Source organism: Crotalus tigris, unplaced genomic scaffold (assembly GCF_016545835.1).
Source record: "Crotalus tigris isolate CLP2741 ecotype Arizona unplaced genomic scaffold, ASM1654583v1 scf7180000024338.4412243, whole genome shotgun sequence".
Classification (NCBI taxonomy): domain Eukaryota; kingdom Metazoa; phylum Chordata; class Lepidosauria; order Squamata; family Viperidae; genus Crotalus; species Crotalus tigris.
In genome coordinates, this window is record NW_024100508.1 from 3,856,417 (window position 1) to 3,881,423 (window position 25,007).

General features: G+C 43.0%; 1 protein-coding gene across 6 annotated transcripts in view; it reads right to left on the reverse strand.

Moving 5' to 3' along the window:
• Positions 1 to 25,007, reverse strand: part of LOC120300080 (retroviral integration site protein Fli-1 homolog) — a 26,997-nt gene continuing 1,990 nt past the window's right edge. For 2 of the 6 annotated variants that reach the window (XM_039325620.1, XM_039325624.1), the window contains exons 2-9: positions 8,289 to 8,494; positions 6,371 to 6,525; positions 5,979 to 6,182; positions 5,191 to 5,274; positions 4,692 to 4,757; positions 3,349 to 3,408; positions 2,725 to 2,775; positions 1 to 2,227 (exon numbers count right to left, since the gene is read on the reverse strand). In XM_039325620.1, the coding sequence (XP_039181554.1) occupies positions 1,713 to 2,227; positions 2,725 to 2,775; positions 3,349 to 3,408; positions 4,692 to 4,757; positions 5,191 to 5,274; positions 5,979 to 6,182; positions 6,371 to 6,525; positions 8,289 to 8,494 (1,341 nt within the window). In that variant the 3' untranslated portion in view covers positions 1 to 1,712. Of the gene's footprint in view, positions 2,228 to 2,724; positions 2,776 to 3,348; positions 3,409 to 4,691; positions 4,758 to 5,190; positions 5,275 to 5,978; positions 6,183 to 6,370; positions 6,526 to 8,288; positions 8,495 to 10,683; positions 10,742 to 25,007 lie in introns of those variants that run through there. The other 4 variants (XM_039325625.1, XM_039325622.1, XM_039325621.1 and 1 more) reach the window with 4 other exon arrangements.

Sequence of the window (25,007 nt, forward strand, 5' to 3'; positions counted from 1 at the left end):
GAAGCGCAATTCCTCTCTCTGTCTCTGTCTCTCTCTGCAAAGGCAGAGGAGGCTGGGAGCCGCAGGGGAAGGCTCAAAGAGCCGCATGCGGCTCCAGAGCCGCAGGTTGCCGACCTGTGGTCTATATACACACAAACAGCTTGTAATACCATCGCTCCTGACCATTTGAATTGATACCTATAGGATTACAGAGTACTATGCTACTCCAGCCTGGAGGTGGTGGATTCCATTGTGTGTAATAATAAGGATGAGGCATTCCTACAAATGGAAAGCTAGTACAGTAACAGTACTGTTAGTTTTGAATTTGCAGATAGTTCTTTCTAGGGAGGAACATCTAAAACAATGTTTGTTCTTTCTAGGGAGGAACATCTAAAACAATGTTTTTTTCTGTTCGGTCCACTCTACAGCTTCAATAGTTTACCATCTTATTGTGCTTCCATTAATAAGCCATCTATATTATGAGGGAAAAGAGTTCAGAATCACGTGAAAAGTTCTGAAATTCCAAGTTATAAGAGCAAACAGAAATAGAGTTACTTTTTGCCTCTTTCTTTCCCCAAGAACTTCAATCTTTGCCAGTCTGAGCCAACAATTCTCATAATTCCAAGAGAATAAACCTTTTAACTGGGAATTGTGGGCCTCTTAAAATTCACACACCTGAAAGGCTCTCATTTGAGAAACCCAGTCTGCTGAATTTGGTCCTTGTTTGAAATTGAATTTGTAGGGGTTGCTTTCCAAACTGAAAAAGTTTCAGAAGACCTCATGCAAACCTCTGCAAGTTTCTGCATTATTACTAAAAGACCCACCGTGGACCGGACGCATCATGCCAAAACCGTGCCCAGCCCATTGCCGGCAATGGAAAAAAAGTCACGTCACATCATGTGATGTTGTGAGTTTGACACCCCTGGTATAGATGGTTAAAAAAAATATCAGGGATATATTGGTTTCAAATTGGGAAAAGTTCCTGGAATTCTTACGATCTCAAGAACTTTCAATAAATCTGGCTAAAGAAAACTCAAAACTATATTCAGAAGAATTATTTTTCAGGTTTTGGCAGCTCCCAAAAGCCTTCTAGTACTGCAACTTAAGTATTTTAATGGCTCACAGCAGCACCAGAGAAAAAATGGCAGTACTTCTGCTTCTGAAAAGATTAGAAATGATTGTAAAGCAATGGCTAAAGTTGTGTTTCTCAACCTTGGCAACTTGAAGATGAGTGGACTTCAACTCCCAGAATTCCCCAGCCAGCGTACATGACGTCAACCTTGCATGGTGGTGTGGGGATTTTGGGACTTGAAGTCCACATCCTTGCAGCTACATCATATACAAAGAAACATGCCACTCCTGCTTCCATCATATTAGATGGGGTGGGGGAGAGGAAATTAAGCAAGCTGAGGCAATTCATCTACGTCTCCTATAATTCTGAGACCCCGGCTATCTCTGCAAAATTCAGGCGAGGATAGCACAACATCTAGCTCAGTTTAAGTCCAGGGGTAGAATAGAATTAGATGATCACGCAACTGTTTTGGTCAAGCAGCAAAAGAGCGCCTGCTGTTGGTGGCGAGTGGTCCTGCTCCCCCACCCTGCCCTCTTTATTCATGACGGCCACAAATACGTTCAAGATGATCCTCCCTGTATCCCAGCTTCTGGGTGTGGTAGATGTTTGTCTAATGGACCCTTCTGATAGAAGTTCAGGTAGCTCCAGGACCTTCTGGAGGTTAGAAGAAAGAGCCCAAATGGTTGGTAGCCTGCCTGGACACAGGGGGGTTCTGATAGAGGTTCCCCCCTGTGGAATTCCAATACGGGGCAGGTGGGCCGAAAAAACCTGAGGATGAGGCGGGCATCTGCGTGCTATGGCCCAGGCCGAAGCCCACCTTCTGCTGGTGGTAGGGGGGCAGGTAAGGCAGTTCCGTGTGATGGTATTTGTAAAGGGCTGGCTCGCCCGGCTGCCCCTGCTGGGCTTGGTTGATGCCCTGGAAGTCGAACTTGTAGGCGTAGCGCTTGCCATGCACTTTGGTCATGATGTTCTTGTCATAGTAGTAGCGCAACGCCCGGCTCAGCTTATCATAGTTCATGTTGGGCTTACTCTTGCGCTCGCCCCATCGCCGCGCCACTTCATCGGGATCTGTCATCTTGAACTCACCGTTGGTCCCCTCCCAGGTGATGCAGCTGGCATTGTTGCTGTCCGAGAGCAACTCCAGGAGAAATTGCCACAGCTGGATCTGACCGCTCCCTGTCGGAGACAGAACAACTCTTTTAGCCTCAGCCTCAGCTTGTTCCTGAGATGACCAAGGCCAGGGGTAGGCAACCTTGGCTCTTTTATGACTCGTGGACTTCAACTCCCAGAATTCCTGAGCCAGCTATGCTATGCTGGCTCAGGAATTCTGGGAGTTGAAGTCCACGAGTCATAAAAGAGCCAAGGTTGCCTACCCTGACCAAGGCGCTCACTTCAACCCATCTTCTGCTGGGCAAGAGAGATCTTGGGATGTTAGTTGGCAACTGTCAGCTTCCCAAGTAGACCAGACAGGAAGCATAACCAGATGAGCTAATTCTACTTTATTTTAAGGCTACATTAACAAAATCTTGCAAGCCTGAAAGTGCCATTCTCTCAATGACTATCAGTGGGTGAAGTCGCCCATTCCACTGACTGCTTTTCCAGGCTGAGAGAAGACATTTCTGACTGCTGGATGCTAAATGCTCCACCCCCGAGACAAAAGATGGATGGCTCACCTGGGTTTGCCAAGCGACTGCTAGTGGGCCCAAGGACTTGGTATGGATCTACTGGGAAGAAGAAGGAAATAAGAGGAACTAGAATTGGATGCAATTGAATGAACTGGATGCATCGGGAAGATCCCCTCCCGATCTCTTCCTTATACTTGGAAGAGCTCACAAATTCTCTCTCCTAGCCCTATCCTAGTTGCTATGATAGCCCTCTGATTCAGGCTATAATCCAGCAGACAACTGACATGACTGAAGTCTTATCTGACTCTATGTGCTAGCTTGCCATGCTTGCTTTCTAGGTGTAGGGACTACTACAGGAAATTAGTTAACACTTTCCCTTCTCCAGATGAAATGATACAGGCCAAACATGATTAACTCAAGGAGTGGGTGCATTACTCCCCTTGCCATACTTCTGGGTTAGCAGCTAATTTCAAAGCAATTAATTTGCTCCTGAAATAGGAAAAAAAAGCACAAACAGAAAGCTGTTTACTGCAGGGCCAGACAAACAAATATTTGCTGAGCATTATGGATCGTGCCACTAGTAAAGCTGAAGGAATGCAGTCCGATGTGAAACACAAAAAAAGAAAAGCAGAAGATGGCGGAGGACACAGGGCCAGAGGTATCTAGGCGTACCAGGTGCAATGCGTGTAGAATCGGGGATCCGGCTCACCGTCTGGATCTGCGGTGGGGAACCTTCAAAGTGGAAGATGAAAATAAACAAGAGCTAAGTGGCGGCTAAGATGCCATTTCTTTAGTCCAGGTTGTCCTGGTATCCCACTGCTTAGGTGGAAGCCAAGCAGGATCAGATCAAGGATCCCTTCAATCCAGCCACCTGCACCCACCTGCACATTACAGAGGAACCAGAGAAATCCACGTGCAGGACAGGAATGCATTAAGATTATTGCATTCGTGGTCCTCATTAACTGGGCACTGAGCGTGAAATTGCAAATTACAATTCTGGAATAAAAGTAGAATCCCAATGGCACAGCAGTGCTTACATGCTTCACTCCAGTTTCAGGGGAGTGTGTGTGTGGTGGGGTTGTACTGATTACTGAATTAAGCTACATCCTTGATTTGCAGAATATTTTAATCTAATTAAGCAGTCCTGGTTTGTATAGCATCAGTTCAGTGTTTCTCAATCTTGACAATTTTAACGTGTGGACATTGCTGGCTGGGGAATTCTGAGATATGACTCCACACATGATAAAGTTGTCAAAGTTGAGAAACACTACAGCAGATTATAAACCAATCACGTGACACACACAGAGAGACTTAGTCTTCCTGACAGTGTTCACACAATAATTTAATCAGGTCACTTAAAGACCACGTGCTTACGTTCATACATGCATACTACTTTTGATTAATGTAAATCTTAACTAGCTCATTTGTATCTTAGCATACTATACAAACCAGGACTGTTTAATTAGATTATGGGTCACAGTATTCTGCAAATCAAGGATGTAGCTTAACTCAGTAATCAGATCAAATACGTGATCACAGTTTTTGTCACAGAAATAGCTGCTGTAATTAACAATTACTTTAGTAGATTCTTTTTGAAAAACCATCTAAATTCTATTGCCTATGTGCTGTATGGAAAAGGTACTTTTTGTTGTCTCTCTTGAAGAGCACCAATTACACTTCTTTAGACAACTCCAGAATTTAGTATGATTTGATTTTACCTTCCCCAATATCCAGACATGCACAGTACAATTACTAAGTCCACACAAGCCACCTAACACCACTCTCTCCCCAGTCGACCAGCTGGTTTGAATCCAGTCATAAACTTAGCTCACACAGGCTAAGCCCTGATCTGGTTCATGGAACAAACAATAATTGTCTGGGTCTGCATAGCAAAATCCTGGAATGTGGCTTGCGAACCATGGTAGTCAGCCCGGCACATTACACTACTAAACCAAACCTAACCAAACCACAGGATGATATAATTCAAGGTGTACGAGTGAAATTAGGAACTGTACCTTTGGGAGTGGTGTTTACCGCACTACTGCCCCAGCTACTTCGTCGGATTTCATCATATGCAGACTCTACAGCAAATGAAGAGCAAAGATGACATATTGGGCAAAAAAAAAAAAAAGACCATTTAGATCAGGGTTTCTTAGAAGTGTGGGCTTCAGCTCCCAGAATTGCCCAGCTAAGTTGCAAAGTTGGAAAATCGCTGATTTGGATTGAGAAGAGGGCTACAACAGAGTTAAAGGCCTGATTGTTGTGGTGAAGCAGGGTCATCATGTGACTGTGCATGATTTTACAACCCCTTTTGCAGGGGTTGTTAAGTGAACCCATTGTCCCCTATGGGGCATTTTTTTGCTGCAAATTGAAAGTAATAAAATGAGTGAAAAACTCCAGGTTCAATTGTTACTTAGCAAGCAAGCAACTGTTACCAAGCTAGCTTCACTTCCTCTTCTGTCCTCACTGTTCTGATCTTTGAAATGGGTCTGTCGGTTTCTGTTACGAACTTACCAGTTTTGACTTGGGCCCTTGGTGGAGGCGGAGGGGGCTGCTGGGTAATAACTGGTGCAGATGGATAAGTGAAAGTGGGACTGCCTGGCAGAAGAAGGAAGGAAAACAAGAAGAAATGATGAGAAAGGGAAAAGCTCCCTTTGCTTTCAATATCCCTCCCCTTTAAAAAAAAAAATACAAAATCTTCCAGTGACAAAAGGTCCAGTGACAAAGTGAATGGTTGAACCTGGCATTAGGATTCTGCATGCAAAGTTTTTTTAAAAATTAATGATAAATCAGGATTATGGAGGGCCAGCAGTATTTTGCTTGCAGAGATAAACGGGTTTTATGATGGAATTCAAACTGAGCCAGTTTGGTGCAGTGGTGAAGATGCTGACCTAAAAACCAGGAGATGGTGAGTTCTAGTCCTGCCTCAACACTGAAAGTGGTTGAGTGACTTTGGGCCAATCACCAGGAGACGGTGAGTTCTAGTTCCACCTCAGCCATGAAAGCCGGCTGGGTGAATTAGGGCTAAGAATTCTCTCAAACCCTGCTCATGCCACCTGACAAAGTTATTATGGGGGAAATAGAAGGAGAAAGGAGTATTAGGTATGTGCACCACTTTTGAGTTATTTATAAAATAATAAAGGTGGCATTAAAAAAAAATCTAATAAATAAATTCTCCAAACCATGAGATTCAGATTCTCACCGCCCAGCAGAGACAACACCCCTTTGTAAAGAAACTTGGCACCACATCCCCGATTCCCAAGAGCGGAGTTTTCCCATCCTGAGCTTGTTCATGGTCTTACTCTGGCGCAGGTAGGTGAGGTGAGACAGCAAGATTTCGGTGTTGTAAGGCGATGTGAGGCGTAGGAACCCTTCCTTCCCAAGTTTGCAGAGCTCCTTTCCATCTATGTGCTGAAAGAGGCTGGTTTCGATGTCAGGAAGGCCATACTCCTTCACCGCCCAGTCCAGCCACTGACGGACATGATCGCAACTCCAAACACCTGGATCTGGGGGGGGGAGCGGAGAGAAGAGATTGGAGCAAGAAGTGAAGAGGTCCGTGGCCAGGGGACTTAGCAGGTCTTAGAAGGTCTTAGCAGGTCTTAGAAGCTGCTAAGTTGGAGTGCAATGGGGAAGCGTGAGATCTGGCAGAACGAGATGGAACCTTTAAATGGTGAGGGAGCGGTCTTCGACCAACCTGCTGGAACGATGACCTTCTCCTCTCTGGATGAAGAAACGGGGGGACTACTACGTTGGTTGGGGTATCCAGCTGGGTAGGGCACTTGGGATGTGTCGACTGCAGCTTCCACTTTGTTCCTGCGGGTGGCACTGCACTCCACCGGTGATTGTCTGCTGGGGTGGGGGGAGAAAGAGAGGTAGGTATAGGACAGGGGTGGGGAACCTGGGCTCTTTTATGACTTGTGGACTGGCTCAGGAATTCTGGGAGTTGAAGTCCACAATCATAAAAGAGCCCAGGTTCCCTACTCCTGGTATAGGAGAAGGGGTTAGCAGGTCCTCACTCAGGATGGGCAAGGTGAGCAGCTGTGGAGCATCCCCCAAAGCGCCATAGATTTTGTGAAGCCAAGAAGGGACTCCCTTGTAAATCTCATATTTTCATCCTATAAATGAGTGTTTCTCAACCTTGGCAACTTTAAGATATGTGGATTTCAACTCCCAGAATTTTGGATGTTGAAGCCCGGACATCTTAAAGTTGCCACGGTTGAGAAACACTGTTGTAAAACCACTCTCCCAAGCCTCAACCTTTAGCAGGAGATGCATTTTAGGAGCACAATAAAAGAACCAAGGTTGCCCACCCCTGTTCTAGATCATTCTAGATCAATCAGGCTGCCAACTTGTTTGCCCTGAAGGCAACATCAGCTTCTTTGGGTTAGTCCCTCTTGTTCAGTCCAAAAACTAGTGTGTGGTGGTGGAGAAGGTGCTGGACCAGAACCTGGGAGACTGTGAGTTTGTGTCCTCTCTTAGGCACGGAAAGTGGTTGAATGTCTTTGGGGCAATCACTCTCAGCCTCATCCACCTCTCAGAGAGGATGCCATGGGGAAAACAGAAGGTGATTATGGATGCCAATCTGAGTTTTACAAAATAAAGGCAGGATATGCTTCTAACACAGTGGTTCTCAACCTGTGGGTCAGGACCCCATTTGGGGTCGAACTACCATTTCACGGGGGTCACCAAACAACGCAGTCTGCCATTTTTTTCCCCCTTTTCTTTAGCTGTGCTATTCCCTTTTATTCTATTGGCTTTTGAAAGCCAATAGAATAGACTCTCTTGAATAGAGGCTAATTCTATTGGCTTTCAAAAGCCAATAGGAATTGTCCAGGCTGTCTCCGCCCTGCTGAGCCCGCCAAAAGTCCCATTCTGCAAACGGTGCTGCAAGTTGTCTGCAGCGAAGGCGAGCTGTCTGGAAGTTTCCACCCCTCCCTGCTGAGCAACTACTAAAAATGTAAGTAAAAGAGGGCCAGGGGTGGGAGGTGGGAGGCCAGCGGGCACAGGGAGGGTTGCTGGCGCGCGTGGGGCCCGGCGGGTGCCTTACCTCCCTTGGGCTGGGCCAGCTGGTGGCCCAGCCGGTGGTCGGCCTGCGCCGTCTCTGCCGCTTGCCAGCTACGCCTCAGCTGGCGCAGGGGGCGGCACCACGCATGCATGGTGCTCCCGGGCAGGGAAGTCCTCGACCTACGATCGGTTGGGTAGTCCTCAACTTACGACCGGTTGGGGTCGCGGCATTAAAAAGGTTGAGAACCACTGTTCTAACACAATGTTTCTCAACCACAGCAACTTTAAGCTTTGTGGATTTCAGCTCCCAGAATTCCACAGCCAGTATGGGGATGGCTGCATGGCTGCATGTCCGGCTGGGGAATTCTGGGAATTGAAATCCACTCAGTTTAAAGTTTATGAGGTTGAGCAACATTGGTTTAATGCAGTGTTTCTCAATCTTGGCAGCTTGAAGATATGTGGACTTCAATTGCCGGAATTCCCCAGCCAGCAAGTCTGGCTGGGGAATTCTGGGAACTGAAGTCTACACGTCTTTAAGGTCTAATGAAACAAACAAAAAAAACCAAATAAGTCCAAAATCTGGACTGTTGCTCTCTACGGCTGCTAACCTGCTGGAGCAATTGACTTGCTCGTTCTCCTGTTTCACCATATGGCCTCGGTTATTGACCTGGGTGGACCATGAGGCGTCTTCCAACCCTGGGTCTTCCTTGCTCCCATAATCATTCACTGGAGACACCTCTGTCTTCAAGAGGTGCGAAGAGGCAAAGGCTGGGTCAAAGATGGACTGATCCTCACTTACAACTGACAGCGCCTCCTGCAGGAGAAAAGGAGAGAAACAACAGGAAAAGATCAGAGGGATGATTAAGAAAATCAGAGGAGATCTACCCACATTGGGCAGAAGAGAAATCAAATCCATTTCCTGGTTGCAAGACCCTGAACTTAGTAAAAAATAAATTCTGAAGGTCACATAACATGTTACATCCAAATTAGCAGTATTGTTGTTTAATGTGACAGCATTACTCGTTTATCACCCTTCCTACAACCTACCAACCCACAAGCAACCCACAAGCAACTCACTCCCTGTGTGAACCCTGCAGACTTTTGAATGAAGGATCTGAATTCAGGATTTAGTTTTAACGTCCTGGAGGCCTGAATGGAAATCACAAACTTTCCATGCAGGAAATCCACGCCCGGTTATTCATTTCCGGCCCTGTTCAGATAAATGGGAATCAAGAATCGGAGTCAGTTGCTTGCACATTACTAAAAAAAAACCCTATCAGCAGGTCCTAGACTGGGTGGACCAAAAAAATCCTTGGCTGATAGCAACAAAGAACATCCTTGGAGCAGACAGCAGAGTTAGGAGTTGCCTGCTGTCAATTTCCATTGGTGTTTCTCAACCTTGGCAATTTTAAGATCTTCCGAACTTCAACTCCCAGAATTCCCCAGCCAGCATGGTGGGGATGATGAGATCAAAGCTCTGCTTATTTTTTATGCAATGCACCTAGAAAAACAGACAGAGCTTCAGTTGCACCATTGCAATTATGAGCTTGGCCATCCTCTTCAGTGGTTGCATCATGGCTGCCATCTTGACTTTTCTGACCACACCCGGCCTCCAAGGCTGTTATAAGAATGAAATGAAAGGCGCCTTTTACATTCCTGTCACCTCCTTGCAAGAAAGCTATCTGTGTCTGTTTTGGTAGCCTGGATTTCTCTAATTCAAAACATCTATTTTAATGCACAGCATTCAAACAGCAGGGAAGAAATCCAGCAGCAAACAGGCGGGTGAGATGTGCAGAGAAAAAAACAAACTTTGTTGACAGGAGAAAGAAGATCAGAGTCACCCTAAAGCAACTTTAAAAGAATTTAACTAGTGATTCCGACAATGAGAGACCCCTCTTGGGAGACTATTATCTAGAAATGTTATTTCTGTCAATTATTTAGAAATTGCCAAAGATTGTGAATATCTCTCCCTTTTTTTTAAGAGTGGTAGGATTCTGGTGATAGAAGAGGAGAAGGTGCATTTATAAAATTGTAGTGGAAGGCAGTAAATGCTGGAATGAGTCCTTGGCTCTCTGATCGTTTTGAAAATTCTGAAAATGAATGAAATGTAGGTAGTCATTCACTTATGATCACAACTAGAACCTACTTTGCTCTCCCTGCCGCTAAACAGGCCCAGCCTAAAAGGAAACAGAAGTGTGAATGTAGAAACCTGGGGGGGGGGGTGATGTGTGACTGTGATGAAGGAGAGAGAAACTGCATACAGAAAAGAAAATGAATGGAATAGTCCTTGACTTATGAAGGACCAGGATGCTGTTGCTAAGCAATGTAGTTGTTAAGGGACTTGCACCTGATTTTATGGCTTTTTGCTGCAGTCATTAACAAAATCACAGAGATGAGAAAGAAAGAAAGAAAGAAAGAAAGAAAGAAAGAAAGAAAGAAAGAAAGAAAGAAAGAAAGAAAGAGAGAGAGAGGGAGAGAGAAAGAAAGACAGAAAGAAAGAAAGAAAGAAAGAAAGGGAGAGAGAAATAAATAAATAAATAAAGAGAGAGAGAAAGAAAGAAAGAAAGAAAGAAAGAAAGAAAGAAAGAAAGAAAAAGAGAAGGAAGGAAGAGAGAAAGAAAAAGAAAGAAAGAAAGAAAGAAAGAAAGAAAGAAAGAAAGAAAGAAAGAAAGAAAGAAAGAAAGAAAGAAAGAAAGAAAGAAAATAAATTCTACCAGGTCCTTTGTCTTTTCTTATGGGAAGCCCCCTGGGAAGGTTGCAAATGGAGATCATGTGACAGTGGACCCTGCATCTGTTGTAAATACCCCCCAAATTTGATCACATAACAATGGGGGATGCTGTAACGATTGGAAGGACTAAGTTGGCTTTTTCAGCACCATTGTAATTTTGAACGTCATTAAACAAATGGTCGTAAAGACTTCCTGTGATCTAAATCTCCCCAATTTCTATTTCCCCCCCCCCTCTTTTACACTTTTATTTCTTTTTGATTTTCTTTTTTCTTACTTTATATTACATAGCTGACGTTTCCCGAGGCTGTGCCATGTGATTTTTTTTCACCTCTCTGCCTTGTCTGCTGCTGGGATTCCTGGGCAGTGACACAACTTTGGCACAGGAAATAGCAGGGAGGTGGCAGCTATACAGCTGAGTCGAGAAAGAAAAAGAAAGAAAAGAAAAGAAAAGAAAAGAAAGAAAGAAAGAAAGAAAGAAAGAAAGAAAGAAAGAAAGAAAGAAAGAAAGAAAGAAAGAAAGGAGGGAGGGAGAAAGAAAAGAAAAATTTTACCAGCACAGGCAGTAAAAAGGAATATATTCAATTGCTCTGATAAAAGATTTGCTCTGTGTTACTGGCCAAGTCTGCAAAGTTAATGTATTTGATAGGGGAAGAACTGAAGCAGAATATGACAGCGTCCTTGGGATGGTAGTTATACAGCTGTCAGGCACCTGATGGCCTGTCAGAAACACGGCAAGTTTCTTCCCTGTCAGTCTTTGAAATAAAACAGGCAATAACAAGAAACTTAAATTCCCATCATTCAAATAATGGTTGTACACCTGCAGGAGCTCCATTCACTTCTGTATCCATCCTTCTGACCTGCAAGGTCTGTAGTGAAATTACGCTACAATAATCCGCCAGACATAAGGAGTGCTCAGCCCTTGCTGATAAACCCAACTCTTTCTCGGTTTAAACCACAGAACTGGGAGGAGGCCCCGCTGAAGGTAGAGGCTGCAATCACTGAACATGCTTAACCTGGTTGCAAAGTTAACTCACTTTCTACGTGTGCGCAAAACAGTTATTCCTAAAGAAACCCTGCAGGCTGGATTTGCCCAACACACTGAGCTGCAAGCCGATGAACTGAAGGGAAAATGCAACTGAGATTTGCATATTGCACACAAGGAGTTGTGAGGTTTGTAGCTAATCTACATAAAGGTTTTGTGACCAGAAAGCCAGCAGCTCTGGTTTTGAGTTTTTTTTTACATAAAGGTTATTTTTTTAAAGAGGCTAAGATCTAGGAGAGATACAAGCAAATTTACCTTTTAAGATGATGCTTTATGTCACCACTCGCCACGTCACGTGTCGTATTGTGACGTATCGCAACTTTTTTTGCATTGCCCGAGCTAGGGTGAGTGCGGCCTCCACATGACGCAACCCCCTGCGGGCTGACAATTTGAACCCCTGCTTTATGTCATTTGGATCACTATCTGGGTAGTTCTCTACTTATGAATTTGGGAACAGAATTTCCATTGCTAAGCAATGAAGTTGTTAAGTGCGTTGCGTCGTCCCATTTCATCTCTTTTTTGCCACGGTTCCTAAGCAGTTGCTAAGTGATTCCCATGATCATTAAGCAGAGCTGGCTTCCCCTATTGATTTTGCTGATCAGAATCCAGCTGGAAAGGTTGCAAATGGTGATCCCATGGCCCTTGGATGCTGCCACCATCATAAATACACGCTTGTTCCCCAGGACCAGAATTTTGATCACGTTATTAATGGAGACGCTGTGAGGGTCATAAATATAAGGACCCTTCATAAGCCTTTTTTTTTTCAGTGTCATTATAACTTCAAATGGTTGCTGAACGAATGCTTGTAAGTCAAGGATTAACTGTAAAGCCAGCAGTGTTTTGGTAGCAAAGCACATCTGCCTTTGCTTGCTTTGGGGAAAAAAAGGAAAAAAGCACTCTGCCTATGCCCCTGAGTTGCCTTTGTTCAGGACATTTTGGATTCTCCAAGGCCGCGCCCTGAGACTTGCAAAACAAATGCTTGCTCCAATGTGGTCTTTGTGGAGAATCTGAGTCTGACACCCCCACCCCCCACCTCCAAACCTGGGTGCTGCAAGCTCTGTCAAGAACAAAAAGCAGAAGTTGGCCGGGTGCTGAACTGACATTTCTGCAAAGCAGCCTTGATAGGAGATCCTATCGTCAGATGCAAAAGCTCAGAACTGGGGGCGGGGGGGGGGGAGAGGAACTGTGCTTGGCTTCTCCACAAAACTCTCCGTTCGTTCTTCAGCTGGTCAAGCAAAGCTCTCAGGGCCCAAAACCAGATTTTTCAAACTTGGCCATTTTAAAATGAGTGGTTTTCAACTCCCAGAGTTCCCCAGCTGGCCCTTGAAATCCATACATCTTGAAGTAGCCAAGTTTGAAAAACACAGGCCTAGAAGATTCAACTAATCATCCGGGAGATAAATCTGGTTCTTCTGGTGAACTCTGGTTTATGCCAAAGCACAAGAGGTGTTTTTTCTAAGACCAATGACCAAATGAAGAATCTCTAGGCCGGTCTGCTCCATCATGGATGCCGTACAGACTTCAGCTCCCAGAATTCCTCAGAATTCAGGGAATCATAGCCAGAAAAGTGCCCATGTTGGAGCAGGCTAGCCTAGAAGGAAGAACTGCTGTTTTTTTTTATGGCTGACTTTGTACAATGTATTAAATTAGAATGGGAACTGCTTGGCTTGGGGTTAGACCAGTGTTTCTCAACTTTGGTAATTTTAAGAAGTGTGGACTTCAGCTGCCAGAATTCCCCAGCCAGCATGCTGTATAATAGAGTAAGCTGGGGAATTCTGGGAGTTGAAGTTCATATTCCTTAAAGTTGTCAAGATTGAGAAACACACTGGCTTAGACTGTTGTAGACAGTCTAAGTAGACTAAGTGGACCATGATTTCTTAGCCTGATTTAGAATGATGCATCAATTAACTCCATATGTATGAAGCATGGAGGTGCAATGTTTGCGATGCAATGGTCCAAGGGGTTCTAGATGGCAGTAAAGGACTTCCTTTCTCTCTTTGCTGCCATCTATGCCTCTTCTGCAATATTGCAGCCTGGATCTGTTGGTCTTATTCTGGAAAGAGACAAACCCCATGCAATTCTAGTGCTCCAAAATACTAGGTTCAACCCTTTTTAAATACTGGCTTTTCATCTTATAATAAACAAACATTTTTAGACTTGGGCATCCCATTATAGCAAACACCAACATACTAGGATTGAGCGTGTTGAGAGAATCAACCAAGCAGCAGCCTAACCATGATTCTACAGAAAACATAGGAACTAACTGGTAACTCTAGGGGAATTTTCAGAAATCAGGAATGATGGAAACAGGCCCCACCTGTTCCTGCTGTATCCCAAACATTAGATAAATAGAGATTTATTGGACCCATTAATATGGCTGGTCATCTAGTAGCAGTAGCTGTAGATGTCAAGGTACACTTCCCTTAAACATGGAAGTTCCAATGCTCAGCACCCCTTCTGATGCCTACTGGCTACGAATAGCCTCAGGTTCCCTTTGCTGATAGAAAACCTTCCTTTTTAAATCAGCCACCAGCCTTCCTAATGGCCAAAGTGCACAATCACGCAAGGATGGGATTGCCTCACTGTTGCACTGCATTGCACAAAATGGTGGGTGTGGCCGAAGGGCTGCCAGCAATGTCGAGCTGTGAGTAACACCCGATTCCAAAGCAAAACATGGGCACCTCGAAGGCTGAAGGAGCAGATGGGGAGGGAAAGAACAATGGGTTGGACTCCAGCCAGTGGACTATTCTTCCGAAGAAAGTGCAAATAGAAGTTCTCTTAGTTTTCCTCTTTCAATCATTCTTCCCATGCAGCTTGATTTTGGTGGCCATCTTGGTGTGTCTGAGAAGGAGAGGCCCTCATCCTTGGTCTTCTGCAACAGTCTCTGTCTGAATTGGGGAGGGGGCTGAATCCTGCACTGGGTGGCAGGAGGATGGGATGGGTTCACATCAAGACTTAAGATGGCCCAGTTTGATCTGGGCTTAGCACGGGGCTCTTCAATCTGTAATTCAGTATCTCCCAGAGAAATGAGACAATGGAGGGAGGGTGGGGAAGAGATAAGCTCACTATTATTTATGTATTAATTTATTTTATAGGATTTGTAGGCCGCCCTAGGCTGTCTCTGCAGAGATAGAACTCAGCAGACTCCAAGGGTGTCCACAGGGTCTGGTAAATAACATCACAATGGCAGCTGTGGCAATATAATCAATTATACAGTTATGTCAGCCATTCAGTATTTGAACCATACTTGGCAGACACCCTTTGCATCATTAAACAGTTGTGGTACTGCAAAATTTCAGAATCCCTGTAAGAATTAAAACAGGAACAATAAAGCTGCCCAGAGAGCTTTGGTTACAATATTAGGAGATTTAAAAATTGTAATAAAAAAAATAAAATAAATCTGTTATTTTTTTTAATAAATAAACAAAAATATCTGCATTAGGTTTTGTTTTCAATAGGTATATGTTTAAATGCCCAATTGCCCAATATGTATATGTATAAATGCATTGGGTGGCCTCTAAATCAGTGAAAATGTTGGATCATGGTTGGGAGATTATCAGCAAAGATTGGAGAGGAATTGAAAAAGTAACACAGAAGACAATAGCCAAACATTCCTCTATTGTAGCCAGGATTTACAATCCTTTTTCACCACAGTAATTAAGCAAAGCACTGCATTTGTTGTTAAGTCAATCTGGTTTTTCCCCATTGACTTTGTCAAAAGTTGGCTGGGAAGGTTGCAAATGGCAATAATCTGATCCCAGGATGCTGCAGCAGTCGCAAATGCAACAACTGGGAGTAAATCACTTTTTTCAGCCCTGTTGCTACTTTGAATGGTGATTAAAAAAAATGATTGTGGCTCAAGGACTACTTGTAAATTGGTTGCATTATTTAGTCTGCAATACAATGCTTCTGCCAAAAATTCCTGCTTATAGTCTGAGTTCTTACTTGCCATTTAAGATATTAATTCCTCCTTCAATTCACTGACTAGGAGTCACATTTCACTACAGTTTCTGTAGGCAATATTATCAGCCTGGTTAAGAATAAAGCTCTGATGTTCAAAAGCACCAATATCAGAATGTGGTTTTACGTTTTCAAGCAGATTTTGACTTTAGCAAAAGAGTCAGCTTTCAATTTGGGTTTGGTAATTTGTGCACATTTGTAAAAACCCCTGGAAATTGGACTGTCAAGATAGAATATTACACTGGTCAAAAATCTAGTCTTGCAAGTGCAGACCATGCATAAATAATTCTGCAAATGTGCTTTCTTTTTAAATAAAGAAGCTCACTTTCAAGAAATTCATTATTGTAATTTGTTGGTACTTTAAGATAACAGGATGAAGTATTAATCTAGATATATTGGGTTCAAGCCCAAATTGCTAATTCCATTTGTTTAAAGATTGGCTCCAATCCTGTATGTGGGTGTTAGAGCCATTTAAAATGTCATAGAATGCTTTGTCATACCTAAGACCCTAAATTTTAAACAGCACCCATGATTAGCAATATTTGGAGGAAATTTAAGACGAGAACATCAGATGGGAAGATGCTATGAAATTATAATCCAAAATTCCTGTTTGGGATCCCAAATCTTAATCCAGAGGGTAACTTTCCATATATTATATTCACCATTTTCCCGATTCCTAGCTAGATAGGTATTAGGAGGATTTCACTTTATAACAAAGAGTCTTGTGGGAGCCTAAAAACTAACGTATTTATTTGGGTGTGAATTTTACTGACTGTATTTCATCAGAGATTTGGAATACTATCCTGTGATAGGAGAATATGGACATCTTTGCTTATGAATGATAGTTGAATTTACATAATCAAAACCAGATGGAAATTTCATACAGGAAATAACAGATAATAACAGAAAGGCCCTTATTAACAATGTTCATTCACAAAATACTTGTGATTTTGATGCTGGAAGTCTTGCATTCGGAACTGGCAATGCAAAAGTAATAAAAATCCATTACAGCTTGTGACCATTTGCTAGGCAATTGTTCGAAGGTTTGATGGTATTGAAAAAGTGACTTACAACCCAGTCCTCACACTTTTGACCATTGTAGTGTCCTCATGGTCAAATGATTGCTGCTTGGGCCTTTGGCAACTGGCATGTATTTACAAAGGTTGCAGCCTTCTGAGGTCATGTGATCACCATCACCATCATGTGAATTTGGGGGAAGCCAAATTCACTTCAGGGCCATAGGACTGATTGAATGACTGTAGCAAAAGTCCTAAAATGGACATGGCATATCCCTCAGTGCTGGTTGCAATTATAGTGGTACGTCAAGTGCTACCTATACAGCAAAATGTTGATAAATTGTTCATAGTAATGTGGAATAATGAACAATCATTAGAATAATGATTGTGTCTGCATAATTACTGGAATAGTGCTGTGTTAGTAGTATGTGACTAACCCAGGGGTAGGCAACCCAAAACACTCAAAAAGCCACTTGGACCCATTTCCCACCGAAAACAAAATACCGGGAGCCGCAAAACCCTTTTGATATCTAAAATAAAGATAACACTGCATATATCCTTTTTTACCTTCATTATAGGTGTGTGTGTGTGTGTGTGTGTGTGTGTGTATGTATATATTTGTTTTCTGAGGTATGTATATATATATATACACATACACACATAGGTAAAAAGGATAGATGCAGTGTTAGCTTCATTTTAGATGTCAAAACGGTCTCTCTCTCTCCCTCCCTCTCTCTCTATCTGCCCTTGGTCTGCCAGTCCTCTTCCCCCACTCTCTTTCTCTCTCTCTCTTCTCTCCCTCTCTCTCTTTCTCTCTCTCTCTTTCTCTTCCCCCCCTCTCCCTCTCTCCTATCTGCTGCTCACCTGGAAAGTTGGCTTCAAGCTGTTCTCCAACAAGCTCAGGGGTAGGCAACCTCGGCTCTTTTATGACTCATGGACTTCAACTCCCAGAATTCCTGAGTCAGCATAGCTGGGCTAGCTAGCTCTCTCCTGCCCTTCCTGCTTCCTGCAGAAATGCAGCAAAGAGAGGAGCTCCGCCCAATAAGCTTTTCAGCACCTCCGAGAACACTGTGAGTGCACTCTCTTTTACACACACACACACAGAGAGAGAGAGAGAGAGAGAGAGAGAGAGAGAGAGAGAGAGAGAGGGAGAGGGAGAGGGAGAAGCAGGGAAGCGCGATTGCCTCTCTCTGTCTCTGTCTCTCTCTCCAAATGTCAGAGGAGGCTGGGAGCCACAGGGGAAGGTTCAAAGAGCCGCATGTGGCTCTGGAGCCGCAGGTTGCTGACCTGTGGCCTAACCTAATGCGCATTGCACTTGGATACAATGTATGTAGCAAACTCTCCATTGTATACCTGTGAGAAACAAACCTAATGTATTACAATGTGTATTTCAATGTGTATTCCTTTGTTCCTGAGGAAAAAAAAGGAAAATATAAAACTGAAGTCTGAACCCGCCCTCGGGGTTCAGAATTGCTTGTTGCTATTGCTTCTGAACCTGCGCAATAAATCTCTCTGCTAAAACCCTCTGGAATTCGTAAGAGTCCTTTTGTTTTCCACAAGATTTCAACTATATACCGGTGGAGGGTAAGGTTTGGAACGAACCTTGAGCTCATCTAGCACATTTCCCTTCCCAGAGCAAAAATCCATTATTCCAGCATCCCTGATAAATGGCCACTTAGTTTGTGTTGAATGGCCTCCAGTGAAGAAGTATTTCCCACCTCCAACCCCATTGCTGAAACTTCTCTTACTCTTGGGGAAGTTTTTCTGATGTCCAGGTGAAATCTGTGCTTTCTAATATCCACCATTGTTCCTTGTCTTATATCCTAGAACAACTATGAGCTCGGTCGTCTACTACCTCAGTATTTCTCAAGTTCAAGATGTGTGGACTTCGACTCCCAGAATTCCCCAGCCAGCGTGGGTTGTTCAAAGTTCTCCTCCAATCTCAGTCACTGCCAGGTGACTTTGGGGCCAATTTCTCTCTCTCAGCCTAACCCACCTCACAGACGTGATGTGGAGAATAAAACAGGAGGAGAAAATTCTCTACATATTGCCTTGTCTCCCTTTGTGAAAAGGAAAATATTTGCTTTCTCCCCTCCCAACAGAATATTAGGTGAGTCTCGAATGAATATTTGTGGTAGGGGACAATTCTGGCGGTGTTGAACTTGTAAAATAGGATAGGAATTGTAGTCCAACATACCAAGCAGTTGTAACAAAGCTAACTGTCTCCCCACAGAGTTTTATCAATTCAAACATGGTAATATAGGAACTGAAAACTTGAGACAAATTAACCAAAGGAACTGTGACTTGTGGCTGCACATTGTCCCACCTGGAATTATTTTAGAAACACCACTTTTTTAAAACTGAAGAGCAAAACACAAAAATGAAGGACAGAAGGAGGACCTTTAACCATTCCTCCCCAGGATAAAAGTTACGATTTCCAGGATTTAGAAATGAGGATTGCTACCGATATGGCCAAAATAGCACAGCACTCTCTATAAACAAGAATATAATATATGGGCGAAGTTTTAAAGTTTGCAGAAGTGACCAAACAAAGCAATGTGCAAACTTGCAAAGAAACATCCACAGATATATATATATTTTTAGCAGCCAGGGAGAACCCTAAAACCTGACTGTTGAGGATTGATTCTGTCTAATTGGCACGTGGGGGAACATTGAGGTGGAACCTGGAGGGGATTGGGACCAACCACAGTAAAATTCATATGAGGTCTATTCATATGAGGATGGCTTTACGACTACCCTGATTTATAACAGAAATTCCGGTCCCAATTGTGCTTGTAAGTCAAGGACCACTTGCATTGTGTACAAACCACCTTGGTTTGTAAGATAAAAATATTTATTTATTTATTTATTTATTTATTTATTTATTTATTTATTTATTTATGAGACTTATATACCGCTTTAAGTGCAAGCACTCTCTATGGTAGGTGAGTGGGTAGATTTCTATGCATGCAGAACTTCGCCTGCTCATTTCTGCATATCAAATTTTTGCTAGAAGACCTGCAGGGACAGACTGGAATTTCTGGAAACAGATTTGAAATGTGATCCAAATGGGAAAACTGTGTAATCTGAAATCAAAAGTGTTCTATGGAATTACAGACTCACAGGGGCTCTTGGGCTTTGAATAACAGACTGCAGGGTGAAGATTAAGCAGGTAAATCATACAGAATAAGTTTATCTCCTGTTCAGCAAAAGATTGACTTAACTCCTGCCACCCCTCTGATAAGGAAGTAGCCACAAAAATTTCCATGTGGGTCATTGATAATATTTTTTTTTAAAAAAGGCTTTTCACAGAGCTGAATTTCTAATCAAAACAAACTTGAGATGAAGACTATTAGTAATGTGTAACTGGTCATAGTGGACACATGTTAAATATAGAAATATATTATAGAAAATATATTAAAAAGGGTGATAATAAAAAAAGTACAAAGAGGTACAATAGAAGTGGGAAAAGAAAGCAAGGATGGTAGCAATAGTGATAGGTGCCTTGGCTGCAATCCCAAAACATCTGGAGTATCACTTTAACACCACTGGCCTTGACAAAATCACCACCAGTCAATTGCAAAAGTCAGCTTTAGTTGGAATGCCTTATATCCCACAACAATACCTTTAACACCATCAAACAACAACATCAGCCTATTGAGGTCCTTGGGAAAGGACTCAATAGGTGGACAAAACTGAAACATCTGGCTGACTATGCAACAAAGCTAAATAATGTTACCTCCGTTACCTTGATTGGATTTAAGTATTGCATATAAGTTCAGGGATAGAATGGGAGCAAGTGACACCCCGTAGATTGTGACATCATTCAGAATGTATGTAGTGAATCCATCAAGATTGCAGCCACAACAATGTGATCAACACACTATCTGTTTTCCTTTGCAACACACATTAAAAACAGAACTGTGAAAGTTATAATTCCATTGCAAGGAGATATTTTTGCTACACATGACCATACCTTACCTTTTTCAAAGTAAAAGCACTGTACATGATAACAGCTGCAAGGATTTTACATGCTATTTATTGGAAAAGATCTTTGATTCCCTCTATGGAAGAATGCTAATTAAATGGAGGAATGTCTAGAATAACTTCATATCTAAAAAATAAGTGTGATGTACAATTCAGTCTTATTTGGAAACAATTTCTGGAATGTGATTCTAGGCATGGCATTGTGTCACATCCCAAATTTGACTTCTGGAATTTATATTTTAATTTGACGTATAGTCTACAAGCACTAGCTGTGGTATTCTTTCCCTGTACTGTTTATTTAAATATTTTCTTTTTCCAGTTATCAATTTCCATGTTGTTAATAGAGGCATATGTCTACTAGAAATTGGTCATAAAATGTCTTTAAGTTATTAATAGTATATTAGAACTATATTAACTAATGATAGTTTAGAGTGCCAGTTATTTGAAATGTGTTGGTTACCCACCAGTAATCAGGTGCTTATGCTGTCATAGTTTGTGCATTTGTATCAGTATTATTTCTTTTCCTTTTCTTTTGAAATTATAAAAGAAATTAAAATTTAAAAGAAATCAGATCACACTATTGTAGCTGCCATCTTGATTTTTTTGACCATATGCCTTTCTTCTCTCTTTTATCAATTCTGCAGATATATGGGCCAGACAGGGTGATATAGCAAGGGTGAAGATACCCAGCTGAAGGCGTTTACCATCAAGCACTTTGCTGAACTCCCAGTCAATACCCACAGGGTAGCTGTGCTGGTAGGAATTTTGGAAGATGTGGTCTTTTTCCATCTGAAAGGTTAACCAGATGGCATGTTATGCGGTTTAATCTTGTTTAGTCTTGTACAATCTTTAAAAAGAAATAGGTTGGACCATTAAGTGTCTGCTTCCCATTTTGCATGTGAGCAGAATTACAGGCAGTGCCTGCAGTTAAGTCCCACCACTCTTTCATTTTCCCACAATGCCCCCAAAGGATGCTACATCAGGAATATTATGGGGAACTACTAATCAGCCAGACTCACACTACTGAAACAGTTCATTTTTAATGCAACTCCCAGAAGACTCTTAACAGATGGATGGCAGCCATAGAGATTAGTGTCAGTAAGCACATGGTACACAACTCCCCCCCCCAGTTAGCCCCCCAGTGCAATCTTCCATTGAGTTTTCCTCACCAAACAACCATAAGTCCAGACTTCCATGGGAATTTCGTCCCTATCCGGGAGACAGAGAGCCTCAGAAATAAGGAGCGTTATAAGCACGGTGACCATATTTTCTTGGAAAAAATGAAGGACAAACCAATGATAAAGGGGCTAATTTGGCAGAGTTTCATAAGAATTAAAAATAATAATATATTGTTTGTGTTTATCACTTGGCTTTGCAAAAGAAAACTCAAGAGCCAAACCAAGAAAAACTTTACCAGAACAAACATTCTAAAATCAAGCATTCAAATAAAACAATTCATTTTTCACACCCATGTAAAAGCTGCTGCATGAAGTGGTACATGGATACAGCAAACGTTAAATGACCTAAAGAAAGGACAAAAAAGTGAGGTTTTGAAAAATAAATACATCTAAAGGACATCTTTCTGCAGGAAAGGCCTGCGTTTTATAATGAAGGACTGATGGCCACTGTAAGGCATGGGATTCTATGTGCTTATCTGTATGGGTGCATGGAGAACTGCAAATTGTACCCCAAGGGACTCTGTGAACGTGTTTGGGACCCTGAACATTGCTCAGAGCAAGGGAAATCCACGCGTGTTGCTCACATGTGAGGTGGGCAGGCTGACACGGCAGTGATGGAGGACAGAGGTATGGGGGGGAGCTATGGTTACAGCTCAGAGATGCTGGTGGGACAGCTAGCACAGGAAGCCGAGGCAGGAAGTCTGAGGCTGCAATGGCGGAAGCCTCTGTTGCTGCTGATAAGGACTGCTGGAGAAGCTCGAAGCTGCCCTGTTAGCTTGGGGGGTCTTTAAATAGCTTTCCCATCTTCTGTAATAAAGGATTGAGAGGAGGAGGAGGAGGAGGTGATGGGAGAGATGCACGCAGAGTTTCCTGTTAGACTATTGAAATCCTAAGTCTGGGAGGAGGGGCTGGAGGTTTTCTGGCGCTTGGTCTCCTTTGCTCCAGCAATTCTTTGGCACTGATGGGGCAAAGGGTCAGCAGAGGCCGGATCTGCAAAAGCAGGACAGGCTGGGAGAAAAGTATCTTTCAAAACTGGAGGGAGTGGGCTGGGTATGAAATGGTACCTGGGACAGGAAAGCTCTCCTATCTTCGCTCAAAGGGACTATTTAGGGCGGAGGTCCCCAACCCCCGGTCCATGGACCAGTACCGGGCCACAGCATGTCAGCAACTGGGCTGCAACAAACAAGCAAAGCCCCATCCGTGGGATGCAGGCAGCACACAAAACCACGCACTTTCAGGTCTGTGGAAAAACCTTTCTCCACGGAACCGGTCCCTGGTGCCCAAAAGGTTGGGGACCTCTGGTTTAGGGGTTGCCCAGCTGAAGGGCTACTCCCAGCCCTAAGTGGGTAAGCTTAGAAAAATTGATCAAGCTGGGATGAGAGACCACAAAGAAATCTCAAGGATGTAGGTTTAGAGCAAATGAAAAAGCAGAGAGATGAGCATGTCGCCCAGGAAACTGAAGATGGACATCACAGGAGAAGACTATTTCTTTGGTAGATTGATATTCCACCTTTGCTCAAAGCTGCTTAGACAGGTATTGCCATTCATTTTATCCCCATAACAATAGTCTTGTGAAATAGATTGGGATAAGAGAGAATGACTTGCCCCAAACCACCCAGGGGATTTCCATGGCTGAGGATGGAGTTAGATGTGGCCTTTCCTCATCATTTATCCTTATAATCAAGGATTTCTCAACGTTTAAGATATGTGGACTTCAATTCCCAGAACTCTTTAGCCTGCATGCTATATAATATAGCAAGTTGGGGAATTCTGGGAATTAAAGTGCACCCATCTTAAGTTGCCAAGTTTGAGAAACGCTGCCTTAACCATTAGATCATACGAGAGTGGGGATATTTGTTTGGGAAAGGGAGTCTGAGATCATGTTAAGTAGGTCAATGGAAATCACATCTTCTCCTGCAGTTAATCCTGAAATGTCAAAGTGAATGGAGGAGGAGGAGGAGGATGTCAAGGTTGCAATTGGGGGAGGTGGGTAGCTGGGCAGCAGATTTTATTCTAGAAAAGGACTGGCATGATCTGGAGTCATTCTGAAAATCTCTAGAGCTAGTTGGCACCACTCTGAGGACTGGAAAACTCTCTCTCTATATATATATGTATGTAGGTCTTTGGTTATTCGGGTTTTCTCCCGCGTCAAATTGGAAGTGTCTTGGCCTCACAATGTTATTGAAAGACAAATTGTCTTTCAATAACATTGTGAGGCCAAGACACTTCCAATTTGACGCGGGAAAAAACCCGAATAACCAAACACCTACATACAAACACCCAAGAAAACCTCAGAAAACATATATTTTTTGGATTGCTAAAGAATTAAAGGAGACTGGAATAGCTATTTCAAGCTAATTATCTCTCATCAGCCAGACATACCCTTCTGAGATTCAAACCTGGGCTGCTTGCACATTAGGCAGCTATGTTGACCTCTAGGCCACAGACTCTTTCTCACTTTGTCAGCTGTGTGAGGGAGGGAAGAGACAGGAGAGGAGAATTACCTTGAGTGTTTTTTGATGCACCCTGTCGGCCCAAATATGGGAGAAAATTTTGGATGTGGATGTTAACTTTTGGAAGCAACCTATCAGGAATAACATGGTGCAGGAAATTATAAAGAGATGCAAAGGATTTGCTTGGAAGGGGTTTTACTATGGAATTTGCCATTACAAGGTGCCCTGAAATTGTCCCCAAAACATCTCAAAAAGGTACTGCAAAGCCGTGGAGAAAGAGTTCAGGAGGAAATCAGAAATAGTTTGCCTCTGAAACTATTGTTGTTAGAGGACACCAAGATCCCTTGATTGCTCTTTGGCTCGTGTTGTGCGTGGGAATTTTCCAGAAATTTCCCTTAATTGTTAGGAGATTTTTGATCAGATCCAGCCCATTCTTTTTATGTATCCTTACAATTATTATGGGAGGATCCTGGCATGACAAAAGAGGGTTATTTTAACAGCCCCTCTCCTACATAGCCCCCAGCCGAGACTTGGCATGTGACAGAAGAAACCAATTTGGAAGAATCAACATTGCGTAGCCCCAAAGTCAAATGTTCTCTCACCTGCTAATCTCAACAATTGCACACAGGATGCGGGCGGGAGGGGGAGAGGCAATCATGGTGTTTAAAAAGTTGGTAACCTCTGCTTCTGCTTTCTTAAAGTTTTGGACTGACCCAATGGTAGAGTTGCTCCAAAAATTCAAAATGGCATTTTTAAAAAGAATTTTATAAATAGTGCAAGCAGCAGCAAATACTTCTTCCTCCTCCTCCAATTTTCCCCACAACAACCCTGTGAGGTGAATTGGGCCTAGAAAGACGGACTGGCCCAAAGTCATCTCGCTGGATTCATTCCTAAGGCGGGACTAGAACTCACTGTCTCCTGGTGATTGGCTCAAAGTCACCCAACCGGCTTTCATTCTTAAG